Consider the following 16,324-nt stretch of genomic DNA (forward strand, 5'->3'; position numbering starts at 1 on the left):
GGATTTTGTTACCTAACTGAAGAAATGTATAAAAAAAAACCAAGTATAATATTTACTTTGCCTATGTACATACATACATGTCTTAAATCCCAGTAGTCCTTGAACATTCTGTCAAATAACATTTTTTTTTGAAGTATTAAAAAACGAATATACATTTATTTTATCAACCTAGCGGTGAGTTTGCTGGCAAATAAACACGCATTACTGTTTAATGGAATTGGAATTCCAAGAAAGAGTTGTATTATTTGCAGAATTCTTTATGTAGTTTTTTATATTGCATACATTTTTTCAATTTCGCGGGCAATTGCTTAGTTAGTTTCAAGTGTTGTTGTTCTCACTTAACAGAGCGCTGTTAGCAAGATAATGGTTCGAGTGCTCGGTAAATGTTACTGAAACTGAGAACCATCGATTTTATCTAACTCCGGTATTTTTCAGTCACAAATTCTTTTTCTCCGAGTTTCTCGTTTTGTTTGTAGATTTTGTCTGTTTTATTTATAGTTTTTCGAAAGAAGTTGGCGAAATTGGCCAAGAAAATTGATATATTGCTCCAGTCCGTAAATTAGTTGTGTGTTTGTGTGTCAGTGGCTCGTCGGGCATAGAATATTATAGCAATTTTTAATTGTTAGTGGCCTATAAAAGGAGGAGAAATATTCGCCACGCAAAAATTCGACCACTGAATTTTTGCCTTCCATGTTCCCAGCTTACGATTGGTAACATGTTGAGCAATGTGGCGGGTGCGGCCACTCCAGGTGATGCACCAGGTCAACCGCAGCAGGAGCAGAGACAGGATATGGAGGAGGGTGCTCCGCGGACACCGACGCTGGCGAATCCACACTCCTCGCAGGATCATGCAAGGACCCCCAATCAGGAGGGCCGTCACAATGGAAATTCCCACTCCCGTCGATCGGGTGGTGGCCAGGTGCCATCGAAAACCCAGGGCAACAACGAGTGCCAGTTCTTCTTCGAGGACGAGGTCTTTCGCATCGATCGCCGTGGTCGCGTTCAATTCGGCTTGGTAACCGAAACGACCGAGTCCTTGTCCTCCGACGACGAGGACGATGGTTTGTCCAAGGGTGAGGTGCGTGTGGCCTTCTATCCAGATGGCAAGGAGATGGTGCACACGGAACAGTCGGTGAGTAAACTCCATTGAGGTTATGTAACGCTCAAGGTCTCTCCAAAAAAATAACTGTTTTCACAACTGTTTTGGGTTTGCTCTTCAAGTTCTTTTGACACGTGTTTGTTTGCTTCTATTCTTTTGTTCCATCGGCTCACCCAACCATGTGGCATATACACAGATTGGTCTGGCGGATCGCACCCTTATGCCCGGCGATGTGGTGCGAAGGCGTCTGCCAGGACAAAAGGATTTGGTTGGCCAGGCGGGCTACGTGCGGGATGTTAATGTGCAGGCCGATGTCATGATAATGGGCTCCAAAATGGTCATAAAAAATGTGCCCGCCGAGCGACTGCGTCCGATATCCGAATGGACCAGTGATGTGCCCGTATGCATGGACACATGGATAGGCACCACCATCAACGTCGACGAGTGCGCTGTGCTCAGGTAATGCCCATAATCCCATTATCTCCGCGACAAACATAATTTGCAATTTTTTTCTTTCTTAAGATCCGCCAACGGTGCCCGTGTGGAGATCACCTCCAACGATTTCCACAAGTTTAAGGATGCTGTGTCCCAATGCGCCCGCGAGGTCTTCAATCCCAATATCTACTTTCCAGGAAACATTGTAGTCGGTCGCATGCCGCCTCCGGATCGTATCAAGAATCTGACTCCGGAGATTACCCTTCCCTTAACTCGCAAGGGTCGTGCTGTGGTAGGTATCCTTTTTAGATCTGTAGTCTCAGATGGCTCGTTCACATATACTATTGAAGCTTTTATTTTATTTTGCATTCGCATTAGTTATATATTATTTAGTAATATAACTTAAAACGCTAATTGAAAATAATCTTAATTATACAGTACACCGTGGAATCTATACGCACTGTCAATGTCAATGTGGCTTGGACTTGCCGCACAATCTCTAAGATCGAAAATGCCACGGACTGCGATCCTCTAAAGCAGCCAAAGACCTCGATCAAGGGTGAGGAACTGAACAAAGTCAAGCGCCTTAGCATCTATGAGTCCTACGTGCTGCAAATCCCCGATCGATTCTACCTCAAATATTCAAAATGTGATCTATTAGTTAAATACGCCGACTGGGAAGAGGAGCAAGGTAGGGTGTTAAAATGAAATGTGTTAAGAAGTAACAATAAACCTATATATTCCATGTATTACAGCGGAGAAGTACATCCCCATTTTTCAAACTCAGAAAAAAATGGAGCGCACGGCCAGCAAACTGAACGCATCTGCTTCCAGTAGCGGATTACCAAAGTTCCGCCGCCTGGCCAACAAGTTCAGCGGGATGCGTCTTCCTCGACCGGCAAGCGATCATGCTCACAACGGTTGCAAGTCGTTTAAGCGCAGCAAAGAGGATATATTGACATCCGAGGATGAGGATGAGATCGATGAGTCCATACAGACTGCCGAAAAAGATGTGGAGGTTGTCGAGGATGCACAGGCTCCGTCCGCTGCTACCACAGCTGCATCCGGTGCCGGTGCCGGTGCTGGTGTCGGCGTCCAGGCTCCCAGAATAACGTTGCGATCTGCTAAGAGGCGACACGTAAAGAAAAAAATGCGATCTGTCAAGAAACTAATTTCTACGCCTTTTACCAAAAAGGAATCGACTCCCAAAGATGGCGATGAAATCGTGGTGGAAACGCTGGTCGTTTGCAGCTCGGTGACGGTCGTCTGGCAGGATGGCACGGTGGAGACGGGCATTCACTCAACTCAACTGTATCCTATCCATCATTTGGACAACCATGAATTCTTTCCCGGCGACTTTGTGACCAAAGCTAACGAGAACAGTACGGGAGCCACAGACTACGGGGTCATTCAGTGCGTGGACCACGATGAACGCATAGCCAAGGTCATGTGGTTCAACATCTACACCAATGTAGAAAATCCAATGTGAGTGCATTTTTTATACTCGTTACTCGTAGAGTAAGAGGGTATACTAGATTCGTTGAAGAGTATGTAACAGGCAGAAATAAGCGTTTCCGGCCATATAAAGTATATATATTCTTGATCAGGAGCAAGAGTCTATCTAGCCATGTCCATTTGTCTGTATGAACGCCTCGATTATCTTTTTTATTAGTCTTGTACATTTCTATAACTAATATCAATCGGAATTTGAAGTGGGATACCTCTAAATGTTCCTGGAGCAATTTTCCAAAAAACTGCATTCAAATTTAGAATATTATTTTTTTTTTAATTTTTCTGATGTTATGATGTTGTGGAAATTCAAAAATGTCCCAAGGCTGAAGTTCTAAAGTCCATAACTCAACTAATCTCAATCGGAATTTAAAGTGGGATACCTCTAAATGTTTCTGGAGCAATTCTCTAAAAAACTGCATTCAAATTTAGAATTTTATTTTTTTTTAGTTTTTTTGTACATTTTTTGATATGATATTGTAGAAATTCAAAAAAGCTAAAAAATGTCCCAAGGCTGAAGTTCTGCAGTCCATAACTCAACTAATATCAATCGGAATTTGAAGTGGGATACCTCTAAATGTTCCTGGAGCAATTCTCTAAAAAACTGCATTCAAATTTAGAATTTTATTTTTTTTTAATTTTTTTGTAATTTTTCTGATGTTATGATGTTGTGGAAATTCAAAAATGTCCCAAGGCTGAAGTTCTAAAGTCCATAACTCAACTAATCTCAATCGGAATTTAAAGTGGGATACCTCTAAATGTTTCTGGAGCAATTCTCTAAAAAACTGCATTCAAATTTAGAATTTTATTTTTTTTTAGTTTTTTTGTACATTTTTTGATATGATATTGTAGAAATTCAAAAAAACTAAAAAATGTCCCAAGGCTGAAGTTCTGCAGTCCATAACTCAACTAATATCAATCGGAATTTGAAGTGGGATACCTCTAAATGTTCCTGGAGCAATTTTCCAAAAAACTGCATTCAAATTCAGAATTTTATTTTTTTTTAGTTTTTTTGTAAATTTTTTGATATGATATTGTAGAAATTCAAAAAAACTGAAAAATTTCCCAAGGCTGAAGTTCTGCAGTCCATAACTCAACTAATCTCAATCGGAATTTAAAGTGGGATACCTCTAAATGTTTCTGGAGCAATTCTCTAAAAACTGCATTCAAATTTAGAATTTTATTTTTTTTAGTTTTTTTGTAAATTTTTTGATATGATATTGTAGAAATTCAAAAAAACTAAAAAATGTCCCAAGGCTGAAGTTCTGCAGTCCATAACTTAACTAATCTCAATCGGAATTTAAAGTGGCATACCTCTAAACATTTCTGGAGCAATTCTCTAAAAAACTGCATTAAAATTTGGAAATGTATTTTTTTCTAAATTTTGTTGTAATTTTTCTGATTTGAAAAATGTAATTGTGTATTCTACCGATGTTCCAGAAAATGTTTAAATTTCTCGTTTGCACTTTCACTAGCTGGGTAACGGGTATCTAATAGTCGGGAAACTCGACTATAGCATTCTATCTTGTTTTATTATTTAGCAATATTAATTGTAATTCATTTTCTTCTTTGTAGTCCTTTGTTTAAAGAATTGGAGGAGCTGAGCGTTTATGATTTGAAGGATCATTCCGACTATCAGTACCGACCCGGCACAATGGTGATTCGAGTGTCCAATTTCACGGGTGAGGATGTTAATTCAACTGCTGGCCAGGTGATCGACAACTACCCTGATGGCCGAGTGCGTGTTTGGTGGACAAAGGGGCATATTACAATGTGCTACCCTCAGGATCTGTTCGAGATCAACCACACCGGGGATGTACAAGATGCGTTCGATTCGGATGGATCCGAAGACTCCTGGGAAACTCAATCGGAATACAGCCGCAAATCGTCAATGGACAACGATGACGACCTTTTAATAGGCATTGATATCGCCACGAGAGCAATGAAATTTCTAGAGAAGCTTTTCCGCGTTCTACATCCCAATCGCAAAGCGGAAGTGCTTAACGATCTGCTGGCTGTGTACAAAAATTGCCGTGCCCTAGACCGTTTGCTGAATACTAACTTTTTCGATGAATACCAGTTTCATGGCATTGTGCGTTGCAAAACTGGTGCCTCTAACGATTGTGCTGACACCCATGGCCTTGCGGAACCCGACCCCAAGTCGTCGGACGCCGTTCCCAAGGTGTCATCAACGCTCCAGATAGAAGTGGACCTAGTTTTGATGGCTCCGCCTGGTCAGTCATCATCCACTCCTACTAAGCGAAAATCCTCTACGGAGATGGATGAAGTTCTATGCAAAAAAAGCACGGATGAGATCACGGAGGAGCAAGACGGCCAGGCAGAGGAGGAGGAGGACGAGGAGGAGGAAGAGGTACCAGATGATCCCCCGTTAGTGAGAAAGTATCGCAACGAGTTCACCAAAATTTTCGCCAACGCATGTGAAAGTATTGCCCAAGCGTTTAGTAATCGTACCAAGGTAAGAGTACTACAAACATTAAAGTATTGTATTTTTAAAATCTATTACTTACCTATAATTACTACAACTTATCTTTTACTTGCAGAATGATTCTGGCGTTCACTCGCGCGGTGACATCACCTCGGACGAGTCCAATAATCCAGACAGCGAAAATAAGTTGGTCATAAAGCGACCCACAATAAATATAATGGATGATTGTGAAATTGAATTGGTTGCCAATCGCGATGCAGACGTCTGCGAAGTGTTCTGTTATTTGATCAAGGAACAAATGGCCAATTGCCGCAATGCGGTCGCTGAGACGTTGAGCAAGTCAAATTCCTATCACAAGCACGAGAACGATGAGGTGAGCGAAGTAGAGGAAGCTATTGAGGCGATCTACCTGGAAGCGGAACCGGCCAATGGCGGCTCCACCAAGGACGATCCAATGTGGGTTGAGGAAGCCGTGGAGCAGCCATTGAATCTTAACGCGCTGTCCGAGTCACTGCCGGCCATTGATAGTCCCATGGCCTGCTCCTCACCATCTCGTTCAATAATACCAAACACGCCCTCCAATAACGAGAATAATTTCCAAGTGCTGCCCAATGCACCAGCTGCACATCATTTCATTAGCAACCAGGTGACCCCCGCCAACAAGGCACAGTATCAGCGAGCTGTGCACCGGGAGTATCACATGCTTATGAGCTCGCTGCCTGACGGCGTTGTGGTACGTGCCTACGAGGATCGCATGGACCTAATATCTGTAATGATGGTGGGTCCCAAGCGAACACCCTACCAGAACGCCCTATTCTTCTTCGACTTTCAAATTGGGCGCGATTACCCAAAGAGCCCGCCGGTATGTCACTACATCAGTTACTGCACGGAGCGCCTCAATCCAAACTTGTACGAGGGGGGCAAGGTATGTGTGTCGCTACTGGGCACATGGTCGGGACGCGACAGCGAAATGTGGTCGGCCAGCAGCACCATGCTCCAGGTGCTCGTCTCCATACAGGGACTCATACTGGTCGATGAGCCCTACTATAATGAGGCAGGCTACGACAAGCAAAGAGGTAAAGTGCTGCTTATATGCCAGTGATTGGACTTATAATTATCTTTCCATTTATTTTCAGGCACCCAACTGGGCAATGAGAACTCTCGTGTCTACAACGAGATGGCCATCATAAAAATTGCCCACTCCACGGTGAAACAGTTGAAAAATCCGCCGCTCATCTTTCGCAATGAACTGATTGAGCACTTCAAACAGTTTGGCAGCGAGCTGTATGGCCGCATGCTGGCCTGGTCAGAGTATTCCCTTGAGGCACAGCGGCGACGTATAACCAGCATCAAGGGTGAGTCTGCCAGTTTTGCTCAGTTTTGCGCGATGATTCATAATCCCTTTCCTTAGACATGCCTGCCGAGTACAAGGCGCCCTGCGAGCTACCCGAATTCCCGCTGCTGCCATGCAGTCGAGGCTTTTGCGTAGCGGTCAAGGGCGTTTTGGGCCAACTACAAAGCGAGCTGACCGCCTTGGGAGCTAATCTGGCTACGGATGAACGAAATAGCATGGCGACTGGCTCCGGAACGGCGCCGCGCGCTGCTCCGGAGGAGATCTGAGCGCCACTCGTCCTGCCCAGCGCATGCCTGTGAAAATGGTGCCTATCAGAAGAACCACAAGACTTTGGCCGCTTGCGTTTTGGGAGTCCGATCTGGCCCCCGGCAAGGGTCAGCGTTTTATAGCCCCTATTTTGAATCTCGAATTTCTCTCAGCTCATATTGCTGGCAAACAGCCTTTTAGTTAAACAAAATTTGTTAAGATTATTGCTTATTAGTTCACAAAAAGAAACGAAATGTAAAGCTGAATTATATATAGCGCGCAACTAAGCATAAATTGTTAAACGGATCCGCCTCATGTAATGTCAGTGAGTTTCAATTTTTGTCGTTGTCAGGCCAGCTAACAAATTTGTTCCGACAAATGTGAGCGCTGGCCTACGCAAATCCTTGTAGGCATTCCACTGGAACTTAGCTTAGTTAGTCCAGCCCTCGTCCCCCAATCAGCATCATGTACGTAATATTGTAAGCTAGCCAATGCGAGAAATGTGAATAAACTAGCAATTTTATTTATTATGCCTCCAATTTCTGCTGTATCCAATCGATGAAAGCACCCGTACGGGTATAAACGCCGGGCCATCCCTGGAACCCGCACTGCTTAGTGCCATATGAGGTGATGCCAGCGATGTAGAATACATCCCGGCCGCCTGTCGATATGGACACCATCAAAGGACCGCCGGAATCGCCATCGCAGGTATCTATACCCTTCATGCCGCCGGCACACAATTGGGTGTCAGATAGTTTCACCTTGAAGGAGCTGTACTTTTCCTGGCATATCGTGCGGTTCAAAACGTTGACGGTCACCTTTAGCTTGGTCGGACTGGGCTGCCTGTTCTCAGTGAGGCCCCAGCCGGCCGCATCCATGCCGTAGTCTACGAAATGGTTCTGGATCAGGTCACCTGTGGGCAGGCAAATGGGGCGCACATAGTCGGTGTAGCTGGTAAAAGAGTAACAAAGTTGAATACGTTATGGCATACTGTCACATCCACACACCTGACACTCCTCTTCAGGCGCACCAAAGCTATATCATTCTGCTGGTCCACGGAATTGGGGGCATACTGCTCGTGGGTGATGCCCTTCTCCACCTCGATGTCGATGTGATTCGGCGCACAGATGCGCTGTCCGTTCATCTGGGTGGCGCAGTCGGGATCAGTACGGGTGTCCCACTCCCCCAGGCGAACGCTGTGCAGGACGACACCGGCCTTCTCCAGTTCCCGATTGGTCAGGCAGTGTCCGGCGGTCAGGACGTAGCGGGAGTTGAGCAAGGCGCCGCCGCAGTTGAAAGTAAACGCATTTAAAGATGTGGATTTGTTGACGTCAGCTAAATGATACAGAATATTCATGAATAGGTATGAACATACAAGGTCATTTACCTCAGCTCACGTTTTTTGTACTGCAGCAATACCATCCATGGGAATTCCCAGATGCTCGTGTTGGTGCCCCCGAGAATGCGATCCCCGAAGAAAAATCCGCAGACCTCATTTCCAGGCAGCACATTGCCAGGCAGCTGTTTATCTCCTGGCAGATGCGATGGTTCCGCCGGCTCCTCGCTGTCGATCCGCTTGCTTCGCGGGCAGCAGACCAGTGTGCTGTTTAGGTGGCCCTCAGCACGGTTGTCCAACCCACATTGACTGTTGGCGAGGAGGAGACGCTGGGCGGGAGTCTTTGGCTCCATAGTCAGCAATTTGGCTAGGGAGGGACAGCTGGTGATGTGGATGCACTGGCCACGCTCCTCGCTTTTTGGGGGAGCACAGCTTCCAAAGGTGATTTGCGCCGCGGCTGGAAGTGAAGAGCGATGCAGTCTTACCGGTTCTCAGTCAATACAAAAATATCATGGAAAACATATTATGGAAAATGGAACTGATCTCACTCATTGAAGTCCATTGATGCTGCACATTAAGCGATATACATATAACATGTTTAAGTCACTCAAAATATTTGAAAATTGTAAGTACATATATCTAGTTGAAAACGATATCGCTTTATGGCTGCCATGACAGCTCACCCACCTGAAAGTTGGACCCATTCGCAAAGTGCGCCGATCACCAGTGGCAAAAGTAGAAACTTCCATTCCGTAGAAGCCATCTCGATTCTCCAGAACCCAAGCTGATACTAACCAAGCTCTCAGATGCGGATCTCTATATCTGGATGTATATAACAGGTTGAGTGAAATGTGCATTGCAACAAAGGTAGATTGCGCGCTGAGTCCGAGGGATTTTCCTCCACTTTTCCATTAGATAATGGGAAATTACATGGGCAACCCACTAGACTCCGCTGATCTGCTGAGAGAAAAGCAGTTCAATGTAATTGCAACCGGTTGTGCTCGCTAAACTTGATCAACCCCCAATCTATCTCCATTGCGATATTTACATGGTTAGCATGTATATGTATTTATTATGGCTCCAATTTCTGCTTTATCCAATCGATGAAGGCCCCCGTGCGGGTATAGACGCCGGGCCATCCCTTGAGGCCACAGGGCTTTGTGCCGTAGGAGGTGAGTCCAGCAATGTAGAAGACGTCCCGGCCGCCTGTGGATATGGGCACCATCAGGGGACCGCCGGAATCGCCTTCGCATGTATCCAAGCCCAACTGACCGCCGGCGCACATCTGCGTGTCGTCCAGTTTCACCTTGAAAGTCGTGTACTTGTCCTGGCAGCTGGTCAGGTTCCAAACGTTTACGGTGATCTTCAGCTTGATTGCACTGTGCTGCATGTTCTCGGTGAGTCCCCAGCCGGCCACATCCATGCCGTAGTCCACGAAGTTGTTCTGAACTAAACTATCTGTGGGCAGGCATATGGGACGCACGTAGTCGGTGTAACTGCGGGAAGCAAACAAACGACCATGTCAGTGGTATTCTTGAGGGCACTCTGATCCACTCACCTGACACTCCGCTTGAGGCGCACCAACGCAATATCATTCCGCTGGTCCACGGAATTGGGGGCATACTGCTCATGGATGATGCCCTTCTCCACCTCGATGTCAATGTGATTCGGCGCACAGATGCGCTGTCCGTTCATCTGGGTGGCGCAGTCGGGATCGGTACGGGTGTCCCACTCCCCCAGGCGAACGCTGTGCAGGACGGCACCGGATTTGTCCAGTTCTCGGCTGGCCAGGCAGTGTCCGGCGGTCAGGACGTAGCGGGAATTGAGCAAAGCGCCGCCGCAGCTGAAACTATAGGTTTCAGAAAAAACTAAAAGGAGCATGAGCATCACATGAAAAGCTTTGCCTTTGTAACTATTGTATTGAGATTATAATAACATCATTGTTTAATGTGTATATACGTTGTCTTATAATGAGCCGCAGCTATTTAATGATCCCATCCTTGGGAAGCGACAAACTGAGCTTTAAATTGATTTGAAAATGTGATTAAAGCATGAGCACAGCTGACCTCGTTGAAAAAACCCACCTATAAAAGATTAGAATAGAGCGCAGAAATAATCAACTTACGTTTTTTGTACTGCAGCAATACCATCCATGGGAATTCCCAGATGCTCGTGTTGGTGCCCCCGAAAATGCGATCACCGAAGAGGAATCCGCAGACGTCATTTCCAGGCAGCACATTGCCCTGCTGCAGTGCATCCCCTGTTGAAGGAGTTGGTTCCGGTTCCGCAATATTGCCCCGCCTGCTCTGCGGACAGCAGACCAGGATTCGATTCACCAGGCCCTCAACCCGGTTGTCCAAGCCACACTGGCTCTTGGAGAGTAGGACTCGCTGGGCGGGAGTCTTTGGCTCCACCATCAGCAGGTTGGCCAGGTGGGGGCAGCTGGTGATGTGGACGCACTGGCCGCTCTCATCGCTCTGCTGGGGCGTACAACTGCCAAAGGTGATCTGTGCCGCGCCTGGAGAAGAGAAGAGCGCGATTTACGATGCAGTCTAACCGGTTCTGAAGCATTCCATTAAAGGCAAGCCATTACTGATGGACTTCATAACTAATATTTTTCACTAACATCCGTAGTCCGGCGAACTATGTATTGATATCTAATATATTTTATATTTTCTATTTACACATGTTTAATGATTGTTTTTTGTTTTGTTACAAGCGGCAGGGTCAAGTATAGGACCGCTTACCCACCTGATCGTTGGACCAACACGGATAATGCGCTGACCACCAGCGACAGCAGCAGAAAATTCCGTTCCGTAGAATCCATCTGGTCGCTGTGGGCTCCAAGCTGATACTAACCCAGTTGACCGGCGGTTCGCCTCCCGATGCATTGGCCGTGATTAGCAGAGGTTATCATGAAAGTAAATACAATATAGATTTCAACCAATGCAAAATCTAATTAAATGGGTGGCCTTTTCCCGACTTTATATTTCTATGAACTGGGCAAACCCGAAGAGCTCTAGTAGCTAAGAACCCCAAATGATATTTGACCGGCAATTAAGAAATGCAAAGTAATGCATTTATTTAGCCAATTCAGATGTCAACTAAAATTAAGGCGCTCGTACCAGAAAATGTATCTAATAGTTAGTTGCTAGCAACACGGATCAAATGTAGCGATAAATTCGGGTGCATCGCAACCTATGTTTCAGCAACATGATGCCTTATTATGCTATGGATGCCGCTTCAACTTCAATGTGAGTAAAAACAAAAAAAAAACACATCCACACAAAAGCATTTAAACATTTATCTCAGCGACTAAAAACTATCATGCAAAAAAAAGTCAAGCTGATAGCGCAAGCAATCTCTTAGGGGAATTTTCATTATTAGTTTTACAATTTCAATTACATTATTCATTCATTTGATATTCATTATTGCTATTTAAAGTAATTCGGCATTTGTTTTCTATAAGGAGTGCGGCGCACGCCACTTCTAATGTTTTCTCTATGAAATCGTAACTTTAACTTTGCACATCTTAAATTAAATTAGGGCGCCAAATTTGCCCTAATCCACTCCAAAAAGTGGCCAGTGTTTGTGTATACAGCTGGAGTACCAGCAGCATAGCAGTGCTGTTGTCCATAGGAGGCAATCCCTGCCAAAAAGGCAAACTGATCCAGCCCGCGTGCCATTATGCCCATTAGCGGACTGCCGGAGATGCCAGCACAGGTGTCCCTTTCCCGCTGACCACCGGCACATATTTGGGACGCGGCGTGGAAGTGGGGATACGTATTCGAGCAATAATGTGGATTCCTTTCCTTGATCGTGCTCGTGATCAGCGGATGACTGCTTTCAGTTGGATTCCAGCCAGCGATTCGCAGGTTTAGGCCCAGTAAGTGGGTGCCGGCATCCGGTAGGCAAATGGGTTGGATCCGTTTCGTGTATCTAGAGGGTTTGTTAGACCATAAGATGATAGCTTTGGAATGTAAGTCATTGCTGCTCACCGCACTGGAAATCGCAGTCGGAGAAGTGCGATGTCGTAGTGGTAAGTTCCGCCACTCGAAAAGAAACCCTGATGCACTGCAACCTGCTCCACCTCCACTTGCAGATGTTGCGGAGCGCAGCTATGCCCACCGCATTCGGGATTAGAGGACGTATTGTGCTCGCCCAGCCGCACACTCTTCACCACCAGGTCATTGCGGGTCAAGTATCCACCGGTCACGCAATGGGCAGCGGTCAGCACATAGCGACTGTTGATCAGCGAGCCCACACAACCCGTTCGTTGATCCGACGTGAAGGACAGCCGATTCTCATACAGCAGGACTCCCATCCAAGGATATTCGTTTATCTCTATGTTTTCGGCACCCGGACTTCGGAGTACGGACGTCGTTCGTCCGCAGGTCTGGTTGTTGGGCAGGACGTCACCCAACTCTGGGCAGCAGACGTAAACCCTGTGCAACAACTCGCGTCCATTGGGGCCAAGGCCACACTGCCTGTGGGCAAACACATCCTTCTCCGCCTGTGTCATGCCCCGGGGCTTTAAAATATTCATCAGCGGGGAGCATCTAACCAGTCTGGTGCATTTCTCATCCTTTTGGCAGCTTGATATCGGAACTGCAAATACCAAAAATAGATCCAAGCCATATAGAAAGAGCGGGTATCCTTACAATTTTATAACAAAGCTAGTCTGGTATGTGTAATATTAGTGATACTACAGCTATTATTGTGCATTTTGCTAATTATTTATAATAAAACAGACGGACAGACATGTATTTTTTAGGTGACTGACTCAATGCACACTTTTGACTCAAAATATAACTGCCTCTGCAAGGATATTATTAGGCAGAAAACAGGACCTTCGGATGCCAACTTAAGCTTGAAATACACCGCTCATGCTTACCAGACTCGGCCAACTTGGCCAAGAAAAAGCCCTGAAGAAGGACCAAAATAAAAACTTTCGATTGGAGCAACATGCTAGTCGTCCGAATTCGAGCTGCCACCAGATGAAATTGAAAAAAGAAGGAAGTACCAAGCGATTCTTACCCCATAAATAAAGAAATTGGGGAAAACTGAATTTTTTGTTTTTCGTTATTGAAATGATTCAATCTTCTGACAATTCTGAAACTTTGCTACTGATTAGTTCATAGGCATCAGACGCATATGTTTATATCTACATACATGACTATCCGCAGTTTCGGAAACGCTTGCAAATGTAAGTTGAAGATTGACGGAATTAAAGTTATTTATATTTTGAAATACAGATATCCTACAGAATTTTGTTGAGTGCCATAACTTATACAATGAAGAGTATTCTCAACATGAATTACCAGATTGAGCCAAGTGCATCAGCAGCTGAGCATGGAGCAAAAATGATAAGTACACTTTTTGTGAGAAGTCCATCCTTAACATCCTTAACAGTCAGCACTTAAACAATGTTTAATGCTTAAGCCCAGCAAGAACAATCGCAAATGATTCACTCATTTACGTACGTAGAATGTTCTGCTGATTGGAAATGACAAACATACCCGGCTTTAGACCTGGACCAAGCAAAGTACATGATTTGTTTCGCCCTCTTTACTCGGAAATAGCTGAATTTAAATCGAATACAAATGCTTAAGCTAGGGCCTATAACATGGCCTTTTCCTTTATAGGACATCAGTTGTGGTTATTCTTAGCGGGTTGTGGCTGAAGCCCAAGACTGGAAGGGATGCTGAAGTAGGGGGCGTGGCGTCTAAATTTTGTTGTGCGCGTAGTTGTAGACCTGCTGGAAACCTTCGTCATCGCCCTCACCATCGTCCGAGTCATCGGAGTCGAATGTATTGTCTGGGATATCGTACAGACGGATGATCGGCTTGTTGGGGTCCTTCATGATTAGATATTTGCCGTCCTTCTGCTTCATCACCAGATCGATGATGCACCGCAGGATGCCCCACGCGTTGTCCATGCTCAGGTTAATCTGAGTGGCAAACTCATGCGGCTTGAACTGCTGCGTGCCAAGGATGACATGGCGCGAGTGGTCCCTCGGATTGATACGCGACACATAGCCGAGCTTCAGCTGATCAGACCCGGCCAGGACGGCCTGCACAGTCCACTTGGCCAGCTTGCATGCGTTGTTCCTCAGCTCGTTGGCCAGCACAGCACCGCGCTGCGTATCCAACTTCTGTCGCCATTCCACGCCATTGGCCAATTTCGAGTCCCACTCGTTGAGTGCCTTGATGGTCATGAACTGCGCCTCGCCGCTGGGCGTCTGCAGGACACCATCGTGCTCGCAACGCGCCACCAGGACCTAAAGGAAACGGACATAATTGTTAATTATATATGGTGTGTTATGTATAGAAAACATGCCGGTGGAAGTCTGGCCCATTGGATTATGCAACACTTACAATATCGCTACCGAGCTCCCACTTCTTGTAGCGGTAGCCCACGCTGGCCACTTGGATGTCTTCGTCCTCGCTAATGAAAGGGTTGCTTTCCTCGAACTTGAACTTGGGTTCCTGGTCGCCAGTCTTGAGCACCTGCTGGCTAAAGTTGTGGTTGATGAAAGTGGCCTCGATGGCCAGGTTGCGGGGAGAGTTGCAAGAGCTGTCGTCGTCGGTGGGGGGTTCCACGCTGCTCTCGTTCACGGTCAGCAGGTCGAACTCGGTGTGGTCCCGCTTGTCCATAAAGATCTTGTCGCCTAAAATAAAGGTAAAATGATTATTTCTGGTAAGAGCGCTTTATCTGATTTCGCATTGCATTCAACATACCAACTTTCTCGATGACAATATCCCACGAGTAGTTCGATCGTGTGGAGCACATAATGGTGGCCAGGATGGCGTCCGTGGCGAAGACGTTGCCAACGGTCTTGGACAAACGCCGGATGACGGGATCGTCTGTGGTTGTCACCGTATGTACGATGCGATCGATCTTCTGCAGCGGCTTCTCGTTCTTCACATTGATGCGGTCGTAGGTCTTGTCGTAGTACTCCAAAGTGCCACAGGTGACAATATCGACGCCCTCCTTGATGTTGGGCAGCGACAGCTTGATGAGACGCGGGAAGTCCATCTCCTCGATGGATGCCCAATCGGCGCGCACGGCCACCGAAGATTCGCGCATCTTGGGCGGCGGCCCGCGGTGGCCGAACTTCTTGCCCATGCCGCGACCATGACGCGGATCGCGTGCCTTCACATTCTTGCCGCTGAGCGTTGTCATGCCGTGGGTATTGAGGCCACCGCGGGCATTCCTGCCGCGACCGGAACGCGAGTTCCTCATATTGCGGAACCTGCCGCGCTGGTGCGGCGGCTTCTGGACGCGTGCCGTGTCCACCAGGTGGAAGGTCGTCTCGTCCTCCTCATGGTAGTACGAGTACTGGTTGCCCGTGCCAAAGCTGGAGGCGTACTTGTCTGCGAACGGAATGAAAACACCAATATGTTAGCAACAATATCTTGCCACGACACAGCCACATAACCTCACTTTCGGCGGTTAGTTTTTGGGTTGGCTGGTTTCTGGAGGGGCTTGCACTCACTCTGGTACTTCTTGTCGTTGTTCGACGTGTTCGTCCAGTCGCAGATCTTGCCCAGACGATCGTTCTTGCTGAACGGCTGGTAAGGCACATCCTTGAACGTATCGGGCAGCTCGCAGGGACCCCAGCCCTTTTCATTGAACTGCACGGTCGGCTTCTCGAAGCTCGGGAACTGCGCCGCGGTGTTTATGGTCTCGGTCATCTCGTGCCTTTTCCTGGTGCTCAGTCTGCAGTCGGCTTTTCGGTCTATACACAGCGATTTTCCAGAAATCAACAAAGAAATGTGGAAAATTCCTGTCGTCGCGTGTTGCGAAAATAGTTAAGTGGGACCGTTGCGGCGTTGAAATGTACCAGCGGCTAAAAAAAATACTAAAATAGTAGCGACCGTGTAAAGGTCTGGTAGC

The 16,324-nt window shown here is 46.5% G+C and overlaps 5 protein-coding genes across 5 annotated transcripts; 1 reads left to right on the forward strand and 4 right to left on the reverse strand.

The window, feature by feature from the left end:
- The first annotated feature begins 386 nt into the window (after positions 1-386).
- LOC6554174 ((E3-independent) E2 ubiquitin-conjugating enzyme UBE2O) lies at positions 387-7,395 on the forward strand. The gene is made up of 9 exons (XM_001982080.3): positions 387-1,132; positions 1,296-1,558; positions 1,622-1,826; positions 1,973-2,225; positions 2,290-3,019; positions 4,619-5,519; positions 5,605-6,565; positions 6,626-6,844; positions 6,901-7,395. Exons 1-9 carry the CDS (start codon positions 716-718, stop codon positions 7,107-7,109), a joined length of 4,158 nt encoding a protein of 1,385 aa, XP_001982116.1. The 5' UTR covers positions 387-715; the 3' UTR covers positions 7,110-7,395.
- A 166-nt stretch (positions 7,396-7,561) lies between these two features.
- On the reverse strand, positions 7,562-9,443 carry LOC113563885 (spaetzle-processing enzyme-like). Its single transcript, XM_026976732.1, has 4 exons — positions 9,113-9,443; positions 8,487-8,882; positions 8,097-8,424; positions 7,562-8,040 (listed from the first exon to the last, which is right to left on the reverse strand). The coding sequence occupies exons 1-4, from the start codon at positions 9,186-9,188 to the stop codon at positions 7,617-7,619; spliced, it is 1,224 nt and encodes a 407-aa protein (XP_026832533.1). The 5' UTR covers positions 9,189-9,443; the 3' UTR covers positions 7,562-7,616.
- A 34-nt stretch (positions 9,444-9,477) lies between these two features.
- Positions 9,478-11,284, reverse strand: LOC6554160 (spaetzle-processing enzyme). The gene is made up of 4 exons (XM_026976743.1): positions 11,177-11,284; positions 10,551-10,943; positions 9,984-10,293; positions 9,478-9,921 (listed from the first exon to the last, which is right to left on the reverse strand). The coding sequence occupies exons 1-4, from the start codon at positions 11,250-11,252 to the stop codon at positions 9,498-9,500; spliced, it is 1,203 nt and encodes a 400-aa protein (XP_026832544.1). The 5' UTR covers positions 11,253-11,284; the 3' UTR covers positions 9,478-9,497.
- Positions 11,285-11,967: 683 nt separating this feature from the next.
- LOC6554161 (spaetzle-processing enzyme) lies at positions 11,968-13,450 on the reverse strand. Its single transcript, XM_001982083.3, has 4 exons — positions 13,320-13,450; positions 12,712-13,033; positions 12,424-12,669; positions 11,968-12,364 (listed from the first exon to the last, which is right to left on the reverse strand). The coding sequence occupies exons 1-4, from the start codon at positions 13,390-13,392 to the stop codon at positions 11,968-11,970; spliced, it is 1,038 nt and encodes a 345-aa protein (XP_001982119.2). The 5' UTR covers positions 13,393-13,450.
- Positions 13,451-13,978: 528 nt separating this feature from the next.
- LOC6554162 (eukaryotic translation initiation factor 3 subunit D-1) lies at positions 13,979-16,273 on the reverse strand. Its single transcript, XM_001982084.2, has 4 exons — positions 15,924-16,273; positions 15,166-15,801; positions 14,803-15,095; positions 13,979-14,705 (listed from the first exon to the last, which is right to left on the reverse strand). Exons 1-4 carry the CDS (start codon positions 16,120-16,122, stop codon positions 14,151-14,153), a joined length of 1,683 nt encoding a protein of 560 aa, XP_001982120.1. The 5' UTR covers positions 16,123-16,273; the 3' UTR covers positions 13,979-14,150.
- Between the last annotated feature and the right edge of the window lie 51 nt (positions 16,274-16,324).

The sequence above is a fragment of the Drosophila erecta genome, unplaced genomic scaffold (assembly GCF_003286155.1).
Source record: "Drosophila erecta strain 14021-0224.00,06,07 unplaced genomic scaffold, DereRS2 tig00000000-arrow-pilon, whole genome shotgun sequence".
Lineage (NCBI taxonomy): Eukaryota > Metazoa > Arthropoda > Insecta > Diptera > Drosophilidae > Drosophila > Drosophila erecta.